The following is a 25,319-nucleotide window of genomic DNA, read 5'->3' on the forward strand; positions in this document are numbered from 1 at the left end:
CTGGGTTGGAGAGACTAAAGTTTTGTCTGATAACCTTGATCCACCACTGTCAACACACATTTATCTGACACCAGTTTTCACCAATGATCTGAAAAAAAGCTTATTCTTCCTCCCACCATAGGGGAGTAGTTGTCATTGTTTTGGTTGATTCTGCTGAAGTCCCCAAGGTTGCTGTGGTCAGAAATTTCTTTTTGATGCAGCTCCCGGACCTTGACTCAGCACCAAAAGCAGTGTTTATTTTGGAGTGCCTGATTAAGACTCTTGTTCACAAATGAGAACTCATTCCCAAAAGGTTTGAATGGCTGAAATAACTTTTTCTCTTCCATAGCTTTCTTGAAAAGCTCATTGAATTGTGCAGGAAAGATCTTATCTCTTGTAAAGGAAGTTGTAGAAGTAGAGACTTGTGAGCCTATTCCAACTTCCACATCTTTAACCACAACAGATACTGAGCATCAACATAAGCCCCTGATGAAGTAGAAGGCAGCAAAGGGAATTAAATGAAACCTCTGACAGTAACTTTCAGATATGCCAAAATCTCGGGTGGGTCTTTCTGCTCTTGAAGGCAATCACGGAGGAGCTGAAAGTCTTTCAGAAGAGTCTGAGAAGAATAAGTTGCGTATACTGCTGCACAGATCACAAAATTTGCTGTTGTATGTTAAAGTTTCCAAGACCTGGCAATCTTCTTACCCATTGAATCACACAAAGAAGCCTTTTCTGATGCCAGAGGTGTAGCAGACGTCATACTGGCTAAAATGGTATTTACTTTAGGAACCTGCTGGAACCTTTGCTTGTATGCTTCTAGAGGATAGCGTTTGAAAAGGAAACATAAAAAGTTTGATTTATCTATCTCTTTTCATTCTTTGGAGAACATTGACTCAATCATTTCATGTGTGAGCAGATCATCAGTAGGAGACGTTGTATACTGAGAGCCTCCTGTGGCACCTCTTTGGGATGGAATCCCAACATATTCTTAATATGCTTCAACAACTCTTGAAAATGTACTCCTTTAATATGTCTATCCTTAGACAAAAAGCCTTAGCCACGGCATCATCAATCATTGATTGAAGGTCTGACCTCAAGAGCATCAGAACCTCCTCCTCTACTACCAGCGTTGACACCAAAGTGCTTGGGACAGGGTCCATTATACAGCTGAAATTGCAACAAAAACAGCAACTATTGTTTAAATCTTGTAAGATAGTAAAACATGAGTGGTCACCAATCTACATGCCTTTACAGGTTTAATCATGCTCCTGTGAGTGCCAACAAGCCAGTGAGCTGAAAAGATTCCTGCAGCTCACAGCCCAACCAAGACTGTCGAAATTGCTTCCCGATTTGGCAGCAACACCTGAACAGGGAAGCACAGCTGAAATGCTGGCACTTAGATGGAATTGCTACCGTAGTGTGGGCATGTTAGGGCCTGTTTAGAAACTTCATTTTAAAGACACATTTTTAATTTAGCATTTTTTTTCTGCCAGTAACCTTTTACTTGATTTTTGTTTTATGTGATGATATACTAATAAATCATTGTACATGTTGCTTCTTCTTAGTAAGTTATCTCTGTCGAAGGTTGATCACACAGAACACAATGCATGAACATTTTGATTGACCATGGAGACAGCTCCGCAATTGTACACATAACAATGCAACAAGCCTGCATATCGGACACAGTATGACATGAATGGTGTTTGTAGTATAAAAACTGACTCTGCACCCCCGCTGGGCTTGTCCTGGAACTTAGCACACACAGTGGCCAAGATGCTGCCTTGCTGACTCTGATGCCGACCCTGAATCCGACCTCTACCCTTCACAGAACAATAGCCTGCATCACATCTGACCAGCTTCTTGGTATGCTGGTACATCTTACCCAGGCATGGGGGCTCGGGATTTCCAATAAATCTGGCAAAGGGTCCTCCCACTATGCTCTCAGCACATAGATAGTTGCAGATAGGAGTATACTAACAATCACAAAACCACGGGTGAACTTTTTATATTTTTCACCATTTTTGGAATGCTGGCTACCATGGTTTGCCTTGTTTGCCTAATAATCACAGCCCATGTTTTTTATAGAAGAATAAGACTACTGCAATAAATGTTCTAAATGACATTTTAAAATTCTTTCTTGTGTTTTATATTGGGTACTATACATGACAACAAAAGAGCAGATCTGTTTTCACAATTTCCTTGGGAACCGGAGTAGTCACGTTTGAGGTTGCGGAACCCATCTGTTATCCTGGTGTGTTTAGGGTTCAGATGGGGTACTACGAGCTACCTCGAAGTTGTGTCAACATTTCCTGATTACAGTCCTTAATTTGTGCTTGCTGTTTCCGGTGCGGAGCACTGGCACTTAGTTTTGAGGGACAGCAATTATTTTTCTCCCTCAAGCATTTACTGTGAGTAAAAGACACATATGGGAAAGACGGAGGAAGAGAAAAATGAAAAAGCGTCACAATGAGAGAAAGCAGAAAGCCTCAAGAGTGAGCTAAAGGGACAGGGAGTGGCTGTAAACGGATTAAAGAGGCCCGAGATGGCTTCAGGTTTACGCTGCCTCAGTATTCCATGTTCGCACATATAATTGCAGCAGCCATGTGTTTAAGAGGAGGGCTTTGGGCACTGGCACATTTTTATTTACAAATTAAGTACTGCCTGACGGTATTTGCAGACTGAGGCCCTCATTACAAGGCTGGCGGTCATCAAACCGCCAGCCTCGTTGTGGCGGTCCTACCGCCGTGTACCTAGTGGTAAAGACCACCGCATTACAAGTTGTGGGGTTTGGCAGAAGCCAAACTTCCACAACACCGCCTGGCCCACCGGTGCAGTCACTCTGACGCAGCCAACGGTGAGCTCCTCCAGCCCGACGGCAGGCCTCTGTCTGCTGGCCGGATTACAAGACTGCAAACCGCCAGGCTTTCCGTGGTGGTCACCCCGCCATGAAAACCCTGGCGGTAACACACCTGCTGACAGGAATCGCCATTCATGTTGCCAGCACACGCACCCCCACATGTACACACACATGCAGACACCCCCCCACGAATCCACACACTAACAAACATCCCCCAATCCTTCTACACACTTATAAACACCCCCAGACATACACATCCATTCTAACAGCCCCACCCGCCCTCACACTGACATACAGATACCTGCACTCACACATACGCACCCCCCTCCGCAAACATCCACACCCAAACCAACCTCTGCAATCATCCACACCTCCACCCTCCTCTGCAAACATTCACGCCCCCACCCCTTTCACGAACGCATACATTCACACACACCCCTCCGCATATGCATAAATTCACCCCCACTCACTCACAGACCTGCACACATGCACCCCCACTCGCATGCACCCCAATACACACATCCACTCACTCGCACCCGACACACCCCCTCCCCTCCCATGCATGCAGACACACACCACCGCACGCATACATCCAGACACCCCTACTCACTTGCTCACATGCACGCACACACACACACACACCCATTCGCACACATACACACACCCCTATTCTCACACACATACACGCACACACACCCATTTGCACACATACACGCACACACCCCCATTCGCACACACCACACGCATGCACCCAACACTCCCCACCAATCCACTTTTGAACGATCACCTTACCTTTTTTGATGAGCTAGTCGTCCCCGAGGGGATGGGTCCTGGCAGTTTTGCACCACCAGCAAGACTCCGCCAAGCCGTACTATGGTAGGGCGGAGTCTTGCTGGCGTGGAGGTGCTGGTGGTGCACCTGCCTCTTCAACTCCATTGGCCAGGCCGGCGGAGTCGGATTTCTGCCGATAAATGGGAGGAAGTCCTCACAGGACCCCAAATATGGCAGTTTGTTGACTGCAGCTGCTTTGGCGGTCTTCAAAAGAGACTGCCACAGCCGTAATGGGGGCCTGAGTCCCTATACCCTGATGTTTTTGTTGACCAAATGCACAGTCCACTTTATTCATGGGAACCGTATACCAACCATATACCAACAGCCGATCCCTTCCTTGTGGGTATGTTTCGACCTTCATTCCACCCATGAAGCGCAGCATCTACAGTTGTGACCGGAAAAGGAAGTCGCAATGGAGGGAAGGGATTAAATAATTTTTTTTAAAACAACTTGTCAAAGCAATTAAGTCTTGATGCAGGACAGCCTCACATGTTAGCTCTATGATGAGGAGGACTTACATGGGGGTAATTAATGCTAAGCCCTGGGGCTGAGTTCCTTTTTGGCTTACTCTTGTTCTTATAGCCTGAGAAGACCCCCTGAGACCCGCTTTGGATTACTGCAATAATGCTGAGCTTATAGTTCCAGTGCTCCAACACTATTACAAGTCAGGGAGAACAAAAGGAGGACATGATTTCATGCCTTCATTTCATTCCACCAAATTATTAGTTCTTATGCTGCCTTGCCACCCGTTTTTTCTGGCTTATGAGGAACCTGACTAGATTTTTTTAAACAGGTAAAACCGTCTGGAAAAATCGCAGACTTTTCTCATTCCTGTTTTTTTTCCTAACAAGTTGAAGCATACAATGCTTCCCCTGCTAGAAAAATGTTTCTCCTTTCCTACTCCATTCTCCACACTCCCTGACTTAACCTCACTCTACGCAGGGCCTGCAGCAAACATTTACCACCTGCTCAGAATAGGTGGTAAATGCATCCATTAAACCCCATGGAATTGGGAATTTGATGGCTTTATTGATCGAACAAGCAGCTCACGTGATAATTCCATGGCATTTAACCCATAACTGCACAGTACTGGGTTGATTTACTGCACAGTAATGGAACATTTCAGTGCAAATTTACTGTGCATAAAATCTTCACCAGTGCAGTGTAACTTGTAATTGGATCTTAAGAGGGTTGAAGTCACCAATAGATGGTGGGCTTGAGAGTGGAGGGTCTGTTCTGGTGTGGTCAGAGTTGAATTGTGTCAGGTAGAATGGGGTAGATTCCTATGTGGACCAAATGATGACGCTCTAATTTCCTCTTCTCCACAGTGTTTGACTGCAGGGGCGGCTCCTCCACAATGGCGGAGGAGCGTCGCCCCACTGGCTAAGAGCCAGTAGCAGAAAAATAAAACGATACTTGAATATTGTTTTATTTTTCTGCTGCTGGCTCAGCCAGCAGGCGCAGGGAGGGGCGGGGCTGTGCCTCGGGAGGTGGGAGAGGAGAGTGTGCATTGAGTGCACATGTGTGTTTGGATAGCCTAAGACGGCTGTCCAAACACATATGCACACTTAGGTTTCTCCAGCCTGGCTGTGTTGAACAGCCAGGCTGGAGAAACTGCAAAGGCCACAGGGTAGACCAAACCTGGTGCTCTTTACATGCTATGTTTAAAAACAGGAATGACAAAAATGTCTCATGTCCTCCTTGCCTGTTCTGGTGTCCCACCCCTCCCCTTAATATTTGAAGCAGCCACCGCTGCTTGACTGCCCTATCTGGGTTTTTCACTCTTTAAAAGCACATAATGATGAAAATGGGATGAGACAACCGGCCTCATGCCTGTACTTGGATGTTTGCGCAAAGCAAGATATGAAACAGAAGCATGTTGCTTCTTCTACACACCACCACTTTTGACATATGCGTAAAGTATTGTCAAGGTAGATTAGTATAGATTTACTTTTCTCAACTTCAAGGCTATTTACCTTGACAATATACATAAATTGTAAAGGTGCATAGAGTTGTGTACTTGCCTATTTAATTACTTTCACCATATTTTGGTAGTCAATATTTAGGTTGAAATATGTTTGCACATCAGTACTCTCTGTCGATATCCAACACTCTACCAAAGCATTCGCACTGTATTAATATACGTTTATTTTTAATAATTCGGTGGTCCTGATTATATCGAACTCAGAAGGATGAAAAGCTAAATTAACCACATAGGTAAACACTGAATCATTGATTGGATGAATTAGTCTGTCTACCAGTTTGTATGTCGAGGTTTCTGGTTATTAACACCACAAGACAATTATTTATATGCCATCCAGCGTTGGCTATCAGCAGCTGGAGCTGAGGTGGCAGGAAGAAAGCCAGTTAATATTCATCATGAAATAGATCTCGGAGAAACTGAAGGGTAGAATATTTTTTGGATGGCTGCAGTGAATGGTGACAAGAGAAGGTGGGCAAGAACAGACCTTTGTGGAACCTTAACACGGAGCAGATTAGGAGTGGAGTTTCCAAAGCACCCAGCTAGAGGGCAGGTGCTGCCTTTGAGATTGGCAGTGAATCATTTGGAAGACGGACCCTGATGTACACAACTCTAGATGCAAAATACTGGTCACAAATTATGACCAATATTTTTGCAACCAGTGTGGAATTTTGCAAACTTAACAATGTACTAATAGGATGGGCCAAAAAATATCCATTTGAGGTGGGTTGTAATCCAACCTATCTCATGAATATTAATGAGGTAGGTCACAAATTGTGACTCCCTCAGATTGGAAACCTTCAGAGCGATGGTAGCTTGCTCGCTCGAGCGGACCATAATGCTTATGGTTGCAGTTAAGCAAACATTTTTCTTTTTCTGCAACAGGCTGCATTTAAAAATATGTTTACTTTTAAAAAACAGTTTGGTGTAGAGGGAGAAGACTACTTCCTGCTCCCCAGCAAACTTTGTTTGTTTTAATTCACAAAGGGAAAAGGCGCCAAGGGGATCCATTCTCTATTGCAAATGGCTTACCAACGCAACTCAAGAATCAGTACATTTGTAATGTTTCGTGAATGTATACTGGTCGCTAAACATTGATATAGCTCCTAGAAAATTGTTACTTGGAAAGGTTGGCTACAACACCCCCTTACAAATAGCAATCCCTAATGGAGTTGCAAACACAGTTTAAGAGTCTCCTGAACTAGCGTTTGTCTATTTTCAGGTCATGGAAAGGTGCCTGATCAAAGCAATAATTGATGGTCACGTTTTTGTTTCTCTCTTCCAGGCCTTTTCGGGTTTCTATGACATTTTTAATTTTCTCAATTTGACCAAAGCAAGCGCATTTCAAGATGTTTACCGCAAGTTGAAAGAATTCTGCTCTATTAACTGGAACCAGGTAAGAGCTATTGCCTTCTGATTCTGTGCCAAGCATAAGCAAACACGGCTATATTACTGGGTACTGAATTATTGCATGCGAAATTTCATTTAACATTGCCCTCTCTGTATTTATAATCCAGATACTTGGAGAAAAAAGTCAATACCTCATAATACTAACTTAAAGCAAGAACCGGCAACCTCCATAAAATAGTCAAGCTGCCACCGTTGTGATTTATATAAAAATATGTCATAATACTCAAAAGTGTAGAAACTTATTTTGGACAAGAAGAAATTAAGAGGCATATTTATGAAAAGTAGCGCTGCATCTAGTGCAGCAACACTTTTCTTGCGCCCCTTAGTGCCCCCCCTAATGCCACTATGTGTGCACCGAATTTAATATATGGCACACAATGGCAGTAGCCAGGGAACTAGCGTTAGAATTGTTGACACTACTTCAGCGCTTTGCAGAATTAGTGTCAAAAACTTTGACATTAATCCTGCAAAGCACCCAGAGGCCCACTGTAACCAATGGAAGCCTCCTTTTAATGCTCAGAACCTGCATTAAAAGTACCAAAAAAAATGACACAAAGAAATCTCTTAGTTTTCTTTGCGCCATTTTTTAGGCTCCCCCTCCCCCCCCCCCCCAATGGGGGAATGCCCCCTTTGCATACATTATGCCTGGCCCAGGCATAATGTAGCACAAAGGGTTACAAAGTGGGCCAATACATGCATTTTTGGCCATCTAACGCCTCATCAGCAAGCATAAAAACAATTATGCTAATGTGTTGTAAGAATGGAGCTAGGTTTTCTTAAATCTGGGCCTAAACTTTTTACTTGTATTATCTTTGCTTCTGTCGTTTTCTCCCTTTCCCAAAAAGGTTGTTTTTAAGACACTGTACTGCCGCTGAAGTGCTACCAACGACAGAGTTGTTTTCCCTGGAGGGGCTTCCTAGAGACAGTGCTAAAAAAGCTCGTTATCTGTGGTGTCACTTAAATACTAAAGGTGATGTGGAAAAAGTGATTACAACTCAAAATAATGAAAATCTAAAATGGAGAGCACCAGCCCCATAACTCCTTACTGTGGATTTCCATTCTGAAGAAATTCACAATGTGCAAAAATATTTAGGAATTCTAAGAACAATAATGTTTTTAAAATGGTTAACTCAGATAAGAAAGAAGGTGTACATGGGTCATGGTATTCTTTTTCCTTTGATGACCCTGAAGGGATGCCATACCCAAAGACAGACTAGGGCAATGTGTACGAAAAAAGAAAAGGTATGTAAGCAAAAACACATGAGGAGGGGAGCGGAAAAAAGGGGGGTCGAAGAGAGTGGAGTTTGCAAAAAATCCAGGAAAAGGGAAGGGTGTCATTCTGGGAGCAAAAAATAACAGTATCTAACAAACAGGAAGGAGAATAACAAATGGGAATTAGGTTTACATGTGGGGACATACACTGAAGCTCAGGGGGAACCCATTCATTAAACGGCAAATCATCAAAGAAAAATGGGCGAAAAATGACAGTTCAGGGCTTTGGTAAGGAGGTGAATTTTAGTGAGGTTGGTTTTGTCAGCCTGGAAAGTAAACTTGATGGTACAAAATACATGGAAATTGGTGTGATGAAAAGTGGTTGTCGAACCCGATTTAACAAGATTTGTTTTCCCTGATTTCATAAACAATCACAAATAAACCTTTGTTGCTGCTGAATATCATGGATAGCCCCTAAATGAACCCTCTATTAATATCATAAACAGTCTCTATAGGAAATCTATTAACATCATGAAAAATCCCACTATTAACTTTCTATTATTAATATCATGGATAGTCCCTACATGAACTCTCTATTAATAACCTGAATAGTCTGTTCAAGAACTCTCTAATAATATCACGGACAGTCCCTACATGAATGCTCTATTAATATAATTGATAGTTCCTACATGAACTCTCTATTAATATAATAGATAGTTCCTTTGTGGACTCTTTAAACCAACCTTGAGGTCAGTTGAGCATGGGTTGAGAAATGAAAGGGAACTGTTCTCATTTCCTTCTGTCACATGCTCACACTAATTACAGAAAACATGCTGGCTTCCAACTTTTCCAAACTTCATATTTCTCTTTAAATCCTTTTTGAAACTCATACAGCAACACAGTGGAAACACTACAAAACTACTCAATACCAGGTTAGAGCAATAGATTAGGATTTTATAAATAAACTAAGACCAGAAGAACAGAAATTCAATGTGCAGAAGTTGAGATATACATTTTTAAAGAATAAATGCAAAGTAGCACTTAGAAGCAAATATCACTTTCAGTGGGCACTTTAGGTCACACTGGACCGGGACAAAGTAAAAGTTCGGGCCAATTGCGATGGAGTGCAGGCTTGCTACAGGACCCATGCTGGCCCTGGAGAAGTGAGGGCCTGATATAGAATATTGTTAAACTAGTTACTTCATCACAAAGGTGACAGATATCCCTTCTGCGAAATATAAATCCAATTATATCCACTGGGATTTAGATTTCAGCGGACAGGATATGTGTCACCTTTGTGACGGAGTAGCTCATCTACCAATATCTAAATGAGGCTCAATGTACCTCTCCTGGTCCCAACAGTGAGATGTGCATGAAATGCATGAATCGGGTCCTCACCGGGATGGCGATACATCGATCTGTCCCACGCAGTGATAGCGATGCGCTGGTTCCAAAGACAAGTGCTAGTGTTGCGATTCCTTGGCTCTGAAGTGCGACGCACTGTGTTACTCGATGCAGTTGAGGGATGTGTTGATCTCTGTAGATTGCTGCGGTGTCGTAGTGAGGTTCCAATGTGTCTGGCTCACAAGGCAATGCATTGCTTCTGAAATCTATGTGCCAATTATGCTCCGGCAATGGGGTCAGTGCACTGGTTCTGCCAGAGGCAGAAAAGAGACACATCAATTTCTGTGATTCATGTATCTGGGTGCACTTCCAGAGACCCAGGCACAGGAGCAAGGGTAGAGACTTTCATATTCTTGATTCTCAAGCAGCTGGAGGCAAGCCAATAAGCCCTTGGAGATCTCTTGGCATGCCAGGCAGAATCAAACTCTCCCCCAGCAGGATCAGAGAGGAACAGACAGCAGGGAAGTACAGCAGTCCTTCCAGGTCAGTAGTCCAGCAGAGTGACAGTCCTTGTTGCAGCACAGCAGTTCTTCTGACAGAGTCCAGTTGTTGGTCCAGAAGGGTCTGATTTGGTGGGGTCAGAGACCCTGTACATATACCTAGTTGTGCCTTTGAAGTGGGGGAGACTTTAAAGAAAGGTCTTTGAAGTGCACAGAGGTCCTTTCTTTCCAGCCCTGGCTCCCATCAGTTGGGGGTAAGCAGCCCTTTGTGTGGGGACAGGAACTGTCTATACAGGTGTGTCACCCCCTCCTGCCCAGGAAAAGCCATCAGAATGCAGATGAATGCAGATGAGTACTCCGACACACCTAATCTTCCTGTGTTTGTGGCTGTCTAGAAGGAATGCACAAAATGTAGATGTCACCCACCCCAGACGTATGTTGGATGCAGCTCCTGGCACACAGAGCTATGAAAGCAGAGAAATACCTACTTTCTAAAAGTGCCATTTATAAAATAGTAATGTTAAATCCAGCTTTACCCGTAAAAAGGATTTATCATTACCATTCCAAAGATATGAGGCATGATATAGCTACTCCTCCTTAATCAGGAATTACAACTTAAAAGTGTATTAAAGAATTCCCAGTGTTAACCTATGAGAGCGGTAGGCTTCACAGTAGTGAAAAACGACTTTGGAAGTTTTGTACTACCAAGACATATAAATCTTAAAAGTACATGTCCTACCTTTTAGTTACATAGAACCCTGCTCTATGGGCTACGTAGGGCCGACCTTAGGAGTGACATATATGTAATAAAGAGGGAGTTTAAGGCTTGGCAAGGGGGTTTAAATGCCAATTTGAATTGACAGTAAACTGCACACACAGGCCCTGCAATGGGAGACCTGAGACATGGTTAAGGGGCTAATTATGTGGGTGGCACAATCAGTCCTACTGGCCACTAGTAGCTTTTAATTTACAAGCCCTGGACACATGTACTGCTCTTTACTAGGGACTTATAAGTAAATTAAATATGCCAATTGGGTATAAGCCAATATTACTATGCTTAGTGGAGAGAGCACAAGCACCTAAAGTCCTACAGCCAGCAAAGATGAGGTCAGAAAAATAGAGAGAGACAGGCAAAAAGTTGGTGGAAGACTACCCTAAGGCTGTCAGGTCTAACAGGGTTTGTCTAACAAGGTTATTTTCTATTGCATTAATTATTACTCTGTTGTCATTCTTATTATTCATGAGGGAGAGGGCTATTCACTATATGTAGTGATTAGATTATATGAATGTTTAAGTCTTTAAATCATTTAGGAGCAACAGGGGTTTTTGTTGTAGCTTTCTCGGGTGCTTGCTATTAGTCCTTTTAAATCTGGGCTTCCCAATAGTTGCCTAGTAGTGTATTTTTGTAGTACACTTTTTAAAATGGGTCCAGTATGTGCTTGGGAACTAGTGCTTGCTTCTCATGTATTCTTCTGTCACATTTGGTGGAGTGATTATGCTCTCTGATGTTAACTATAGCATAATTGTGAACAGCAGTCCATCCGTAACAAGCATTGGCATAGTATTTTGATTATTTCCAATGTATATTTTCTGTGCTTGTGTTCTTTTGGCTGTGAATATATCTATGTACAAGTTTCAAGTTCAGGTTTTTATTAGAGATTTAGATATTACAATGAGATCTACAATATCCAAAATTGCATCCATTTATACAGTATTAAGAAGGAGAAACAAATTGTAAAAAATTTACAACACATTAATTTATTAACTGGTCAATTTATCGTTTCCATGCAGCTATTGCTGATGTAATAAAATTTTTTATTAAAGTAGTTTTAAAAATCTCTGTTGATAAATTGTTAAGGCTGGGCAAGCTAATATAACATGTTCAATATTCTGAACAGCATTTTTACATAAAATGCGCATTCTATCCTCCCAAATTATATTCTGCCATGCAACCTTCACCGATTTTATTAGTTAACATTTCAATTTTCATGGCATTTTGCATTTTCACGCCTTATGTTCCAAGTTCCAGTTAAAATGCATTTGAGGAACAGCTGCCGGAAAAGATTGAATACAAGATTTTGCTCTATATCATTTTCCATGGAGCAATTTTTACTACTATATTTTAGATAATGTTTAAGGTGAACGTAACTCATATTCTGAATATCTAATTTAGTCAAAGAAAAGTGTTGAAGTGCAGTTAAAATATTAGTTAAAGATGAAGCAGCCTCAATAGTTGGAGAAAGACATTCTGAAGCCGTTAGACTCCTTAAGGATTTTTCTTTAGCTTGCAATAGGCAATAGTACCACTGTAGTATAGAAGCTAATCCTCTTGGGAAAGTGCTCACCAATCCTAGTTCCAACTTTAGAGCTTCTATTGATACCATAGAATTTAAAGTGCAAATAGTGCAAAGAATATTCACCTTCACCTTATGCATAAAGTGTCAGTGATTAATTATTATTGTCTCTATAGCACATATGAGTATAAGTGCGATCTTCATTTTGTATACTGTTAAAAAATTATTAAAGTACCTTTGACCTGTTGCTCATAAAGTGCCTTTAGTGCATTGCCATAGGCAAGCATCTAATATGACATATGTGTAATATATCCGCTATCAGTCAGTATATCCATGTGCGCCAATAACTGTTAATATTTTTACATACGTTACCATTTATTACATTTTATATTTGGATGATTGCTGTTCTTTTAATGTATGGACTTCTTTATTCAGGATTTTCTGAATTTTGATAAGGTGAGGGGCAGGTGACTTTTTTGCTAGTTGGAAATTAAATGTTTGATTACATTGAATGTTTAAAAAAGCTACTGTTTAATTTTAGGGTGACATTAGGGTTAGTTTTATGTTTAACAATGACAGGGTTTTAGCTGCTTAATATTTAATTACATTTACTAACTTATAAATGTTTGTTTGTCAAGTTTGCTGTTGGAAAGGTGGCATTTCTGTTTTGTGATGATGCTACCCTTTCAGGGTAGAGGGACATTCCTGGCTTTGTAGCAATATTGATACACCGGGAATAAAATCTTACACCAGGGGGGTATGTTGTGTTTTATTAGATGTATAGGGACTTCATCTGGGTCCATTGCGGCAGAGCTACGCATTCTTCTTATAACAGCCTCAATTTCTTTTAGAGTGGGATTTGAATATGAAGAATCGATTCTGGGTTGTGGGAATTCCACAGTGGTCCCTTTAAAGGCATTAAGGTCAGATAGGAAGACCGAGCAGCTCGATTCATTGATGGACGTTGGAAGGGGCTTGGTTCTCATACCACACCCCTTTGCGATCAATGACCAAAACCGCCTAGTGTGGCCGGTGGGGGATCAAAATAATCAGTTGCATAAAAACAGTAAAACTCTCCATTACTTTTCCTGCCCAGCTACCGAGATCATTCAGGGTACTTTCTAGGATACCTTTCCGACCCTTGAAACTACTGGGGGACCAATGTGTTCTTCTCCTTTTGGCATTAAGCCTGGGGTGCTGCCCTGCTAGGCTCCATGGATTGGCAGATTGCACCTTCAAGTCGAGAGAGACTGATAGCTTGATACCACGTAATCCAAAATTGCAGCACCCCCGGGCAATTTTTGCGTAAGATGGGCTGGGGAGTCAGATGGAAGTCTACTATTTGCAACAATGCAATCATTCTCCTTCTGGTGAGCGAGAAAGAGCTTCCTACGCTTATCGGACCTTATTTTATGAGGGAAAATATAGGGAGGTAATCCAAATGCTTCCTCCTTTTCCTCATCCCAAAAGGATGAAAGCCCTAAGTTAGAAATGTTACAGTTTAAATCTCCAACCATAATAGTTTGGGTTCCTGTCTCCCTTTCGCAGAGCTCCTTAATGTAATGAAATACTTTAACTAAAAGATTATTGAAAGGGACACCAGGGGGGACATAAGAGTTTATCAATGTGAAGGAGGTTACCTTGTCTCCATCACCAATGCTGTGTAAGGTTACGGCTAAAAACAGGTTAGTGGGGTCTCTAAAGCATTCATACTGCCAGTGCAGCCTGCTGGGCAACAAACATGCAACCCCTCCCTTAGTGTGAAACCTCTTTGAGGGGGTGGCCTTGGAGCAGAAAGAATAGTAATATTTGAACTGCAGCTGACCAATGGACCAAGTTTCTTGGAGGTAAATTATATCAGGATTTAAGAAGTCCAACAAATCTATTTTTTCCCCTTTACACTTCACACCTGCCACATTCCAAGATATAAGGGTAAGCTCATTGCTACATTGATGGAGCTGTTAGCCGGGAAGTTGACACGGCTGGTAACCAGTTCCAAGAGTGGGGATGAATGCATGGATCGGGAGGCGGAGAGACTGGGAAATCCCTAAATAATACTTTGTGGCTAGAACCCCCAGGCAGATTTTTAAGTCCTGATAAGTGTGGAAATTAGTGTCAGGGTTAGCTAGGGGGATGGCTGGGGAGGTGGGTTTCCACACTCCATCGGGAAGCTGGGGAGCCCACTTGGTTCACCTTAGACCCGTCTCGCTTAAGACAGGTACTACATCAATACCTTTCCATTGTAGAGACTCTAAGTTGCTTAAAATTGTGTTGACAATCAATTAGGAAAAAAAGGATACTCTGGACTTAGGACCAAAACCAGAGACCTTTAGAGAGACCAGGTGAATATCACCACTTTCAATTAGTCTAAGAGGTTCGATCTCTTAAAAGCATTTTAACAGTTGGGATCCGTTTAAAAAAAGATCATTGTCAAATAAGAGCATAAAGTCTAAAGTAAAAGTCTCCTCAGGGTGATGTCCCTGTTCCCTTTTTGAGGGTTGCGGTCGAGCCTGAGCGAGCATGAGCCCTGGAGGAGCTCGAAAGGATTGTGCAAGGGGATTTAAGGATGGCCTAACTGGTTGAGATATAGTATGATCATGGGCCAAAATTGCGTCGACCATTTCAGGGTTGCCGATCGATCGATGAGGTACGGACCTTGTTTGGGAGACTGTGAGTGTGGGATGGGATGTGGAACTGGAACCTCCTGGGTAAAAGGTTCTTGCGAGCTAGATTGATCTTTGGAGAATCGTATCTTTCTCCGACCTTTTTTAAGAAATTTCCTGATTGTTTTTTTTAGACCTTTTGTTTTTTTTCCTTTTGCGTATTGGTGTTTGCTCTAAAGTACCCGAAGCACTGGTCTTGATGTTTGCCTTTGGTCGAGCTTTGAAGATTGGAAACATGAACACCCCGGAGTTTTGACAGACAGGATCCGGACCTTTCTCTGATGAAAAGTCACTTAATACAAATCTAATAGAGTTGACTGGGCTCTCAATGGGTTTTATTTATTTTGGGTGTTTCACTTGTATTTGAAATGGAAAATGTTCTAATAGATGGTGGAGACTTCTGAAGATAATTAGGGCAAAGGGGATGGCCAGGTGAAAGGAATAGTAATTAGAATGCTGTTTAAGAAAACCAACAGTACCTTGTTGCAATGATGAACAGGATCTAAGAAAGCTGCTGGTAGGAGTTTCCACCACTTGTGTCAGGTGGAGTTCTTCACTATGATAGTCTATGACCTCCTTCCAGTGCCTCCGGCGGTACCATAAGCCTCCATGTGGGTCCTATGTCTCCCCGAGGTTCCTCACAGCACCATGGGGTGTCTCACTGCACCGGGCTTCACGTAGTTCCTTGCTGCTCCCCACTGCAACTGACTGGAGATGAACCAAACCCAACAGAACTTAAATGGGTTGCCTGGCTAGAGTAGTCCACACACTATCTTCCTTGGGCAGTTCCTACTGCTAGCTGGTGGGCCCTCGACCCACGCAGGAACCGGATGATGAGCTGGGTGGATTAGATGACTGCCGCACGACTTGCAGCACGGCTTGCCAGGGCACTACCGGCACACCAATGGCGTTCACTCTGTTCTTTGTGGCTCCTGCAGCGTCTTTGCGACCTCCCTGGGCGTTTGGTGGCTCCACTCTCGCCAAACGGGCCGGGGCGGTCAGTCACAGGTGGAAAAGTGTCTGGAGCCCTCGAGAGCACAGCACACAACTTGGCAGCCGGGTCAGGGGTAGGGGAGCCTGCCCCAACCTTTCTGAGATGAAAAAGACCGGCATGTGCAAGCGGTAATCCAGGGGCCGGCAAAGAGCGGGTAGAGCAGGTAGAGAGCAGGTATGTCCTGCGGCAGGGCAACAAACTAACCCTCAGCAGGGGTGAGAGTGCCGGGAGTCGCAGCTTGCCCCTCCCACAGCTTGCCGTGTTTACAGCTTACAGCTTGCCACACGTTGTCCTGCTGGCATCACCAGCGCTTCTCCGCAGCTTCTGAACCAGAGGGTCTCGCGGTGAGTCCCGCAGCAGGACAAGGAATCAGCCCCCGGTCGGGAGCAGCAACTTACCACGTTCGCGACCACCACATGCGTTGCTCCTCGGCGTGGCGTGCCGTGGTGTATCGTAGCATCAATGCAGCTGCATAGCGTGGCGTACACAACAGATCCTGTTGTCAGGCAAGGATACCTGTGATTTATTCCAAATGACTGGCGGAAGGACTCCTGATCTAGAGCTTCAAGCAGGAGTCCAGGAGAACCATCAGCACAAGAGGCAGAGAGCAGGAGGGACACAGAGGGAGAAGCTGGAAGTGATGTCAGAATCCGTTGCTGGTGCTGTCTCTGCCGCCGCTGACCCGGCTCCTTAAGAGCCCATCATGAAGGCCCAGTACATAGTTAGTCTCCCTAAGAGCCCATCAGAAGAGTATTTGGCCCTCAGAGATAGTAAGTAAGGAATAACAGGTTTTCCCAGAGATGGTTTGTAGGGTAAGGCTTAGTCTTCCACAAAGAGCAAAGTAATTCAAAGATTTGGTGAAAGAAATTTGTGAAAGTTTAGGTTTTCAGATTCGATGGTACAAGTGGAGAGGAAATGTGCCCCTAAGTACTTACAATGACTTTCCCAGAGCCTTGGAGCTTACCAATGATTGTTTGAGGATGTTGTCAGTGCTCTAGTGACAGTGTGAATTAAATAGGTTTTGCGCTTTCACAGCTTATGCAAATCGCAGGTGAATTGAGATGTTTGTGAGGGTTTAGGGAGTTTGTGTACTCCAAATGAAGTTGTAGAAGGAGAGTGCTTACTCTAAAGTGTGAGAGTAGGAAAGTCGTCGAACTTCACATGTGTGGCGCTTTGTGCTAAAAAATTGTCCACATGGTTGTTGGTATACGGACCCTGCGTGGTCTGAGACTCCGGAGTATATTGAACAGTGTATGAGATGCTTGGTTTTTGTTGTAATTTGTCTGGTTTAATAGGTCGATCGGGCGTGGTCGACAAGTCAGAATGTGAGGCAAAGTGAGGGAAATAATTTTTTGACTGAGATTTGGCGAGACCTATATGCACCAGGACAGACCCATTGATAAGTTGAGAGTAAAATTTACGAGTTGAATTTTGCTTGCGAATCGGGGAAACTGGGAAAGAAGGAGTAGCTGCTAGAGTGAAACGCCGTCAGTGAAAAATCTGTAAGGTTTCTGAAGCGATTGTGTTACCTTACCTGTACTAAACGGACAAATTGGGTTTTGATTTTGTTTAGTGCTCACAATAATTTTGCATTAGTTTTGTGTGAATCTGAGTTTAGGAGGACAAGCCACAAGACTTTGTCAGTCACAGTTCTTGTGAGTGTGATGTCATTGGAGCTGCGCTGGGATAGGTTGGTTAGTGAGAAGGGTCGCGCACGGATTGGCGGACAACCGTGAAGGGCAATTGGTGAGAAGGTGGATTAAGAGAATTCTGGGATTAAAAGTCACTTCCTGATTTGATTTAGAATAACTTAAAGGTCATAAAGATGACATTTTTCAAAGCTTTAAAGAGTACTTTAAGGGGAGATACGTACATTACCATGAGTATAGGGGATATTGCACCGCCAGAGGGTACACAAGCCTGCATTGTGATTGAAGAGAAGGGTGCTGTGCCATGTCTTTGGCTGAAACAGTGGTGTAAAGTGACAGAGAAAGATATTTCCTCCACTGAACATTTAATCTGAGGAGTTGAGAGAATCTGAGGAGGGTGTTGTATGACTTAAACTCTCCTCAGAGGCCAGCACAATTCGAGGCATTGGCGATTTAGGAATTAGTAGCTAGGCAGCAACAGCAACAGACATTTGAGAGGAGAATGAGGAAGGCAGAGAAGACACTAGTGGAGGCTGGATGGGACAGTGGTCAGGATTCCTGGAGAACGATGTCTTTACAGGGGATTAAATTGTTTCCTGCAATTACACAGGGCAGCGAGAGGGAAGGAAGGAAAGCCACTAGAAAGACAAACAGAAGCTCTTCCGAGAGTAGGGAGCGGAGACCAAAGGAGTCTAGGGGATCGTTGACATTTGAGGAAGAGTCAAATGATGATGAGTTCATGTTAAAGTTATTGAGAAATCGTCCTCCATATGAAGCACAGGAGAGAGGTCCAAACACCAGTGTAAACCCTTCAGCACTGACACAAGTTAACATAACTACAAGTCCAGTACAGATTAATCCTAGCACGACACAGAGCCCAATGCAGAGCAGTCTTAATCTGCCTACTACACCGGTAGGTCAAAATCAGATGCCACAGCCGAATGTTCTGAGGATTTACCCTGATGTACCCATTGTGGAAACTGACACAAACCTAATAGTGCCAACAAGACAGGTTTTCCCAAAACCAACATTGGTTCAGACAGAACCAACTCCACTTTTACTCCCTCAAGTGCAGTCACCAATAATGCCAAAGTACACGCCTATAACAGGAACGCAGACGGACATGTCTGTGCTGATGAGCCATAATCCGGGAATTATATGCCCACAGGACCTGGATGTCAGACCGAGCCCAGATTTTCTATCTGTACTTGTCACCATTGGTCCAATTGTACCTTTGTTTGCAAAGGAGAATAAAAGTGCAAGCGGACAGGGAGTCCTGAGTCAGAATTCAATGAGGGGAGGACTCAATGAGCATACCCGAACAGTCACTCCTGTGGGACAAACCTTTGACGGAAAAAGATCATTTCTAGTCCTTAGTCCATTCAGAGTTTCTCCGGATACTGTGATAGGGTTGAATGCTAGTCAGAGCCTGAAGTTACTGTCACCGAAGTCTACAAGTGTAGTTGTGCAGCCATTGCCAAATACCTAGACTAACAACATTTCGCTACAAGGTTTGACTGCCCAACAATTGACTGAATGGTTAGACAAGCTGAATACCCCGCAGAGTGCTCCTAGAGGAGAGGAGTACTTAAACTATATGAGACTGGGAATGGAAGCTGGTGAGCTCATTGAAGGAACTATGGGTGTGAATAGACTTGAATCTTACACAGAGGCAGAAATGAAAATGTTATCAATGAGAGATATTCCAGGAGGAAATTTTGTTCATTTCCTTTGGAGCAGAAGTGACATTCTGTCCTTTACAAATGATTATCCCAGGCTGAGAGAGAAACCAGTAGAATGGTACCAGCAGACAGAGAGGTTCGTGAAACTTGCAGAGTGCCTGTGGGAGGACTTGAACACTCTTTTAGAGATAGCGGTTCCAGCTGATTTGTGGATGGAGTGTAAGAGGAGCATAGATTGGCCGACAAAAGAACCAGAGAGAGATCAGAATACAGGTGCACCTTCTCCCGAGGTAATGAAATATTGTTACAAAGTGATTGAATTTCTGAAAACGAGAATTTCACCAAAAACATTGACTGACAGAGAAAAGAATGACAGCCCAGGAAGCGAAAGAGTCAATACATGCATACAATGAGAGATTGTTGCAGGCATTTAAGCATTACTGTGGTACAGAAATGATCAAGCCGAAAGACATAATTAATTTTGTGTTTAAATTTGTGGAAGGACTGAGACCTGAAATTAGCCAGATGATTAAGTGTCATTTGATTGGCTGGCAAGCAAAGCCGATCGATGAGGTATTGCAATATGCAAAGTACTGTAGTGACGAGATTGAGTTGAAGCAGAGGAAGCTGAAGAGAAAAGGCGATGGTGAGGCAGATTAGAATGGCACAGATAGGGATCCAGGGAAATTTTCCACAACAGCAGCAGCAGCAGGGAAACGTGGTTTTTCAAAATCAGATGAGAGGTAGAGGTCGTAGAGGAATGGGACACGGAAACCATAGTCCTGATTTGAGTACTGTAGTGATCGAGAATGATGTGCGGGGAATGAAGAGATTGTTGCCTTGTCACGCTTGTGGAGCAGTCGGACGTTGGAAGCGGAAGTGTCCAATGATGGTAGAGGAAGGTGTTGTTCAGCAAACAAGTGACTTCAATTCGTCCCAAAATATGAGAGGACCGAGAATGAGAGGTCATAATCCAAATTTCCATAACAGTGTGAATCAGATGCAAAATTTCAACCCATGCAGCAGGTGCAAATGCCACGTGTGCAGATGACACAGTTGTAGCCAATGCAACAGCAGGTTCAAATGGTAACTAGACAGCAAATCCAAATACCTCAAGACAAAATGGGACAGCAGAAGGTGATGCTTCCTCAACAGCTCGCAGGTCAGAAGTTTAACCAGAGTAATAACACAGTACACCAATTCCCGTTAGACAGTGAAAATGGAATAAACGATGATTGGGTGAGCAAGAGTTCAGATGAAGAGGAATGTGTGCTTGCTGCTTCCTTAGAAGTAGATCAGAAGGGCCCATATGTGAAGGGAAAGGTAATGGGTCATAGAGTTTCATTCTTGATTGACACAGGAGCTACACGCTCTACAGTGAGAACTGCAGAAATTCCACACCTGCCCCTTTCAGCGAAAACAGTCCAGATTGTTGGGGTAGCAAATCAGTATTTGACCAGTCCAATTACAGAACCATTTCAGGTTAAAACTGGAAAATTTAAAGGATTACACAAATTTGTAGTCTGTGATTCAAGTCCAGTATCCCTACTGGGAAGTGACATGCTGTGTAAAACCAGATGCTCGATTGATGGAATCGATTGATGGAATCGAGAAACAGACAAACAGGGATGATGAGGATGACCCAACTCCAGAGACAGAGAGTGTGACTATAAATGAGGAGTACCCCCATTAGTTTCTTTCCAGTATCCACAGTAAAGGATCTTCCTCTTGACTTCCAAGGAACAGTTGAAAAGAGAGTGTGGGATCTGACAGTGAAAGAGATTGGCCTGATAAAAGGTGTTGAGCCAGTTAAAGTTCTGATAAAGCCGAACGCAATTTTTCCTCAGATTCCCCAGTACCACATGCCACAGGATATTGTTGAAAAAGTTACATAATTGCAGAATTTGTAAACCCAGGTGTCTTGAAGGAAGTGTTGAGCAGCCCATGTAATTCACTGATAATGCGATTGAAAAAGCCCTGTGAGAAAGTTAGGATTGTCCAGTATTTGAAGAAAATAAATGACATTGTGATCAAATGTTGTCCGGTGCCAAATCCAGCCGTGATTTTGTTCCAGATTCCATGTAATGGTGAATGGTTCACCATCATAGACTTGTCACAAGCCTTCTTCTCTGTGTCTCTTCATGACGATAGTCAATTTCTAGATCGAGTTTACTGTTGGTGTAGAATTCTTCAAGGGTTTTCAGAGTCACCTTCCATATTCAATCAGATCTTGAAAAAGAACCTGGAGTTATTGGAAATGCCTTTCCAATCGACATTGGTACAGTACATTGATGATTTGATGATTGCATCCAAAACGAAGGAAAAGTGCAAGTATGACACTATTGCCTTACTGAAACATTTGGCAAATAATGGTCATAAAGGGTCCCCACTTAAATTTCAATACTGTCAGAAAGAAGTGAAGTATTTGGGTCACCAGATTGAGAAGGGACTAAGGAAAATATCCAGAGAAAGGGTCACAGCCATATTGCACATGAATCTCCCAACCACACAGAGAGATGTCAGGATGTTTTTAGGAATGGTAGGCTACTGTCGCTAGTGGATTCCCAATTTTTCAGTCATTTCAAAGCCATTGCAGAAGCTGACTCACAAAGAAGTCACTGACACCCTAGTGTTAGATCAGGCCTGTATGAGAGCATTTTCTGAATTGAGAGAGAGTTTGTGCTGAGTTCCGGCTTTGGGAATGCCTGATTACACGAAATCCTTCACGTTGTTTTGTCATGAGCGTGATGCATGTTCTTTGTCTGTCCTGACTCAGGTCCATGGAGGTGTAAACTGCTCAGTAGCATATTTTTCAGCTTCTTTGGACCCAGTTGTAGCAGCTTTACCAGGCTATTTGCGTGCAGTTGCAGCGGTTGGACAGAGCCGTGCACAGTGTGAAGGCATTGTGATGGGACATCCCCTGACTATTATGGTCCCTCCCTCCATCAACAGACCAGAACAAAGACGCAGTACTTGACATGTGCCAGGTTGACTCGCTATGAGACAAGTACCTTAGGGTCACCTAATGTGTCATTGAAAATATGTACAGTGCTTAACCTAGCAACCTTACTTCCAAATTAAAATGTTGAAATTGAAAACTTGGAAGACATTGAGCATGACTGTCTTGAAGTAACTGATCTGTGTACGAAATTGAGACCTGATATTAGAGACACCCGATTGGAAGAAAATAACCAAATTATCTTTGTTGATGGTTCCTGAATAAGGGACAATACAGGAATACTGAGAGCAGGATATGCTGCATACACAATTTCTGGTATACTGGAAGTGTCCTGGCTTCGAGGAGTATACTCTGCACAGGTAGTGGAACTAATAGCCCTTACTAGAGCGTGCCATGTTTCTGCTCAGCTTAAAGTTACTGTCTATAAGGATAGCCAGTATGGATTTGGAATAGTCCATGACTTTGGCCAGTTGTGGTCACAGAGAGGTTTCCTGACGGGTAAGAAATGTAGAGAGTATTCAAGAGTTGTTACAAGCTATCCAAATGCCTGAAAAGATTGCTGTGGTGAAATTCAGTGCACGTCTGAAATCGTGAGATTTCGTATCAATGGGAAATGGATATGCAGATCAAGTTGCAAGGTTTTGCGTATTGAACTTTATATCATTCAAGGATAAGTGGGCATTGTTGCCTGAAGAAGATGAAACATGTCCAAGTTATGCATTGCATGTTACAGACACACTGGAAGAACTGAGAACACTGCAAAATAATGTTGACAGGAAGGAGAAACAATCATGGGTCAAATTGAATAGTGTACAGGGACAAGATGAATTGTGGGTTTCAGAAGAGGGTCAATTGGTTTTGCTGAACAGTTTGTTTACTCAAATGGCTAGGTATTATCATGGTCAAGAGCATGTTGGGAGGGATGCCATGGTTCGAATATTCAAGCAAAATTGGTTCAATCGAAAATTTAGACAAGTTGCTGAAGCAGTTTGCCATTGTTGCGTCAACAAATGAACGCGGGAAAAGGGACAGTGGTCAATTTGAGCCACATTTGAAGAGCAGGAGGTCCATTCAGCAGAATGCAGATGGATTTTATTGAAATGCTTATGTGTGGAGGATTGGGATATGTGTTGGTGATTGTCTGCATCTTTAGTCATTGGATTGAAGCTTATCCTACAGACTTACAGTAGCAAAACTACTGCCTAGGGACTGAGATACCGCATTTTGGTTTTCTGATCTCTTTAGGATCAGGTAGGAGAAGTCATTTCAACAATGAAGTAGTCAAATTACTATGTGCAGCCTTAAACACTGAACAGAAGTTACATTTTAGTTACTGCCCTGAAGCATCAAGACTTGTGGAACAGATGAATAGTACCTTGAAAGAATGGCAAAAATGTGTGCGTCCGTGACTCAAATGGCCCGATGCAATACTGTTAGTTCTGATGACAATGAGAAACACACCAGACAGGATTGTCACCGCATGAGATCCTCATGAGCAGAGCAATGAGGCTGCAAATGCTCTTGTGAACATAACGGATTATATGGTGTTGGATTACTGCAAAGGTCTGGCTGATGTGGTTTGCTCTTTCTCCCATCAGGTGGAAGCCACCACACTGCAACCATCTCAAGATCAAGGACACAAACTGAGAGCTGGTGACTGGGCTGTGATCTGAAAACATGTGGGAAAGACGTGTTTGGAACTTCAGTGGAAAGGACCTTTCCAGGTTGTTCTGATTACTACCACAGCTGTGAAGTGCGTGGGAGTTCTGAACTGGATCCACGCAAGCCATACGAGAAAACTGGCATGTCCTTTGGACAATGAAGAGGAGTTGTTGAGAGTATCAACAACGAAAGAAAGAGGAACTGAGACCGGATTTGAGCACATTGAGAACGGTTCAGCCATTCCTGTGAGAGATGAAGGAGAAGACCTCCAGGAGAGTGACAGTGAGCCAATCTCAATTGAGACAGCAGGAGAGTCTAGTCAGAGGAGGGCTCTCCCAGAAGCAGACGATTTTGAGAGACAAACAGACCAAATACCAGACGCCGAGGGGGAAGGAGTTGAGGCGGATCAAAGCCAATGTGGTCTGACCCATCCTGAATCAGTTGCAGGTCTGTCAAGAGAAAATCCTGCAGAGCAAGAAGAAGTTTCAAGTTCAACCCTGAAAAGAGCATTGACCAAGGGTCCACTGAAAGGAGATAAGTGGCCGGAGTCACAAGCAAAGAGAAATGAAGCAATTGTTGTGACGACAATTGAGGAGGAAGTAGATACGACAAGGAGAGAAGACTTAAGTGAAGGAGAATTGAATGGATATTGAAAGTTGAAAAGAAAGAGAATTGCAAGTAGAAGGTGCGCTGGTCCTGATTGGGCGTATGCAACAACAAATGAACGGCAGAGAGAATTTTTCTCTTTTTGTTTTGATCGAGACATTCCAGGTCAATATTTTGGCACTTGAAGGAAATCAATTAACTGAACTGTTGAAATTAAAAATTTGAGAAAAGTACAAGTAAGAAAAAGAGACTGTTGAAAGTAACCTGAAAAATCTTTTTAAAACCTGATTTGACAAGAAAACCTGATTTGACAAGCTGCTAAGCTGATTTTGACAAAGGATCCTGGAAGTAAGACTGAAAGCTGTAAATAATTGCTAAAAAAAAGATTGACGATTTTGTTTTTGATTTTTCCTGCACAGTTAAGATTTTGCTCTTCTACTTTCGGATTCTTTGCAGATCATGAATAACATTAGCCAGCAGGGTAGAAAGAATAGGTGCTGTAAATACATGAGCGTTGGTTTGGCAATTGTATGTGTGATATTTTTCTTGATATTGATTGTGGGAATGATTGTTCTTGACCAGAGTAAAGCCAACCATACTTCAGCTTTAGAGACAACTACTGCAATAACAGAAATAGTGACGTTTAGGTTAGATGAGAAGTATCTGCACGTAGATAATACATGAGGGGAACTT

The 25,319-nt window shown here is 43.0% G+C and overlaps 1 protein-coding gene across 8 annotated transcripts in view; it reads left to right on the forward strand.

Annotated features, from left to right (window-relative positions):
* Positions 1 to 25,319, forward strand: part of LOC138301182 (ectonucleoside triphosphate diphosphohydrolase 8-like) — a 451,411-nt gene that overhangs the window by 384,262 nt on the left and 41,830 nt on the right. For all 8 annotated transcript variants that reach the window (XM_069241394.1, XM_069241399.1, XM_069241395.1 and 5 more), the window contains one exon: positions 6,937 to 7,047. In XM_069241394.1, the coding sequence (XP_069097495.1) occupies positions 6,937 to 7,047 (111 nt within the window). The remainder of the gene's footprint in view (positions 1 to 6,936; positions 7,048 to 25,319) is intronic.

The sequence above is a fragment of the Pleurodeles waltl genome, chromosome 6 (genome assembly GCF_031143425.1).
Source record: "Pleurodeles waltl isolate 20211129_DDA chromosome 6, aPleWal1.hap1.20221129, whole genome shotgun sequence".
NCBI lineage: Eukaryota > Metazoa > Chordata > Amphibia > Caudata > Salamandridae > Pleurodeles > Pleurodeles waltl.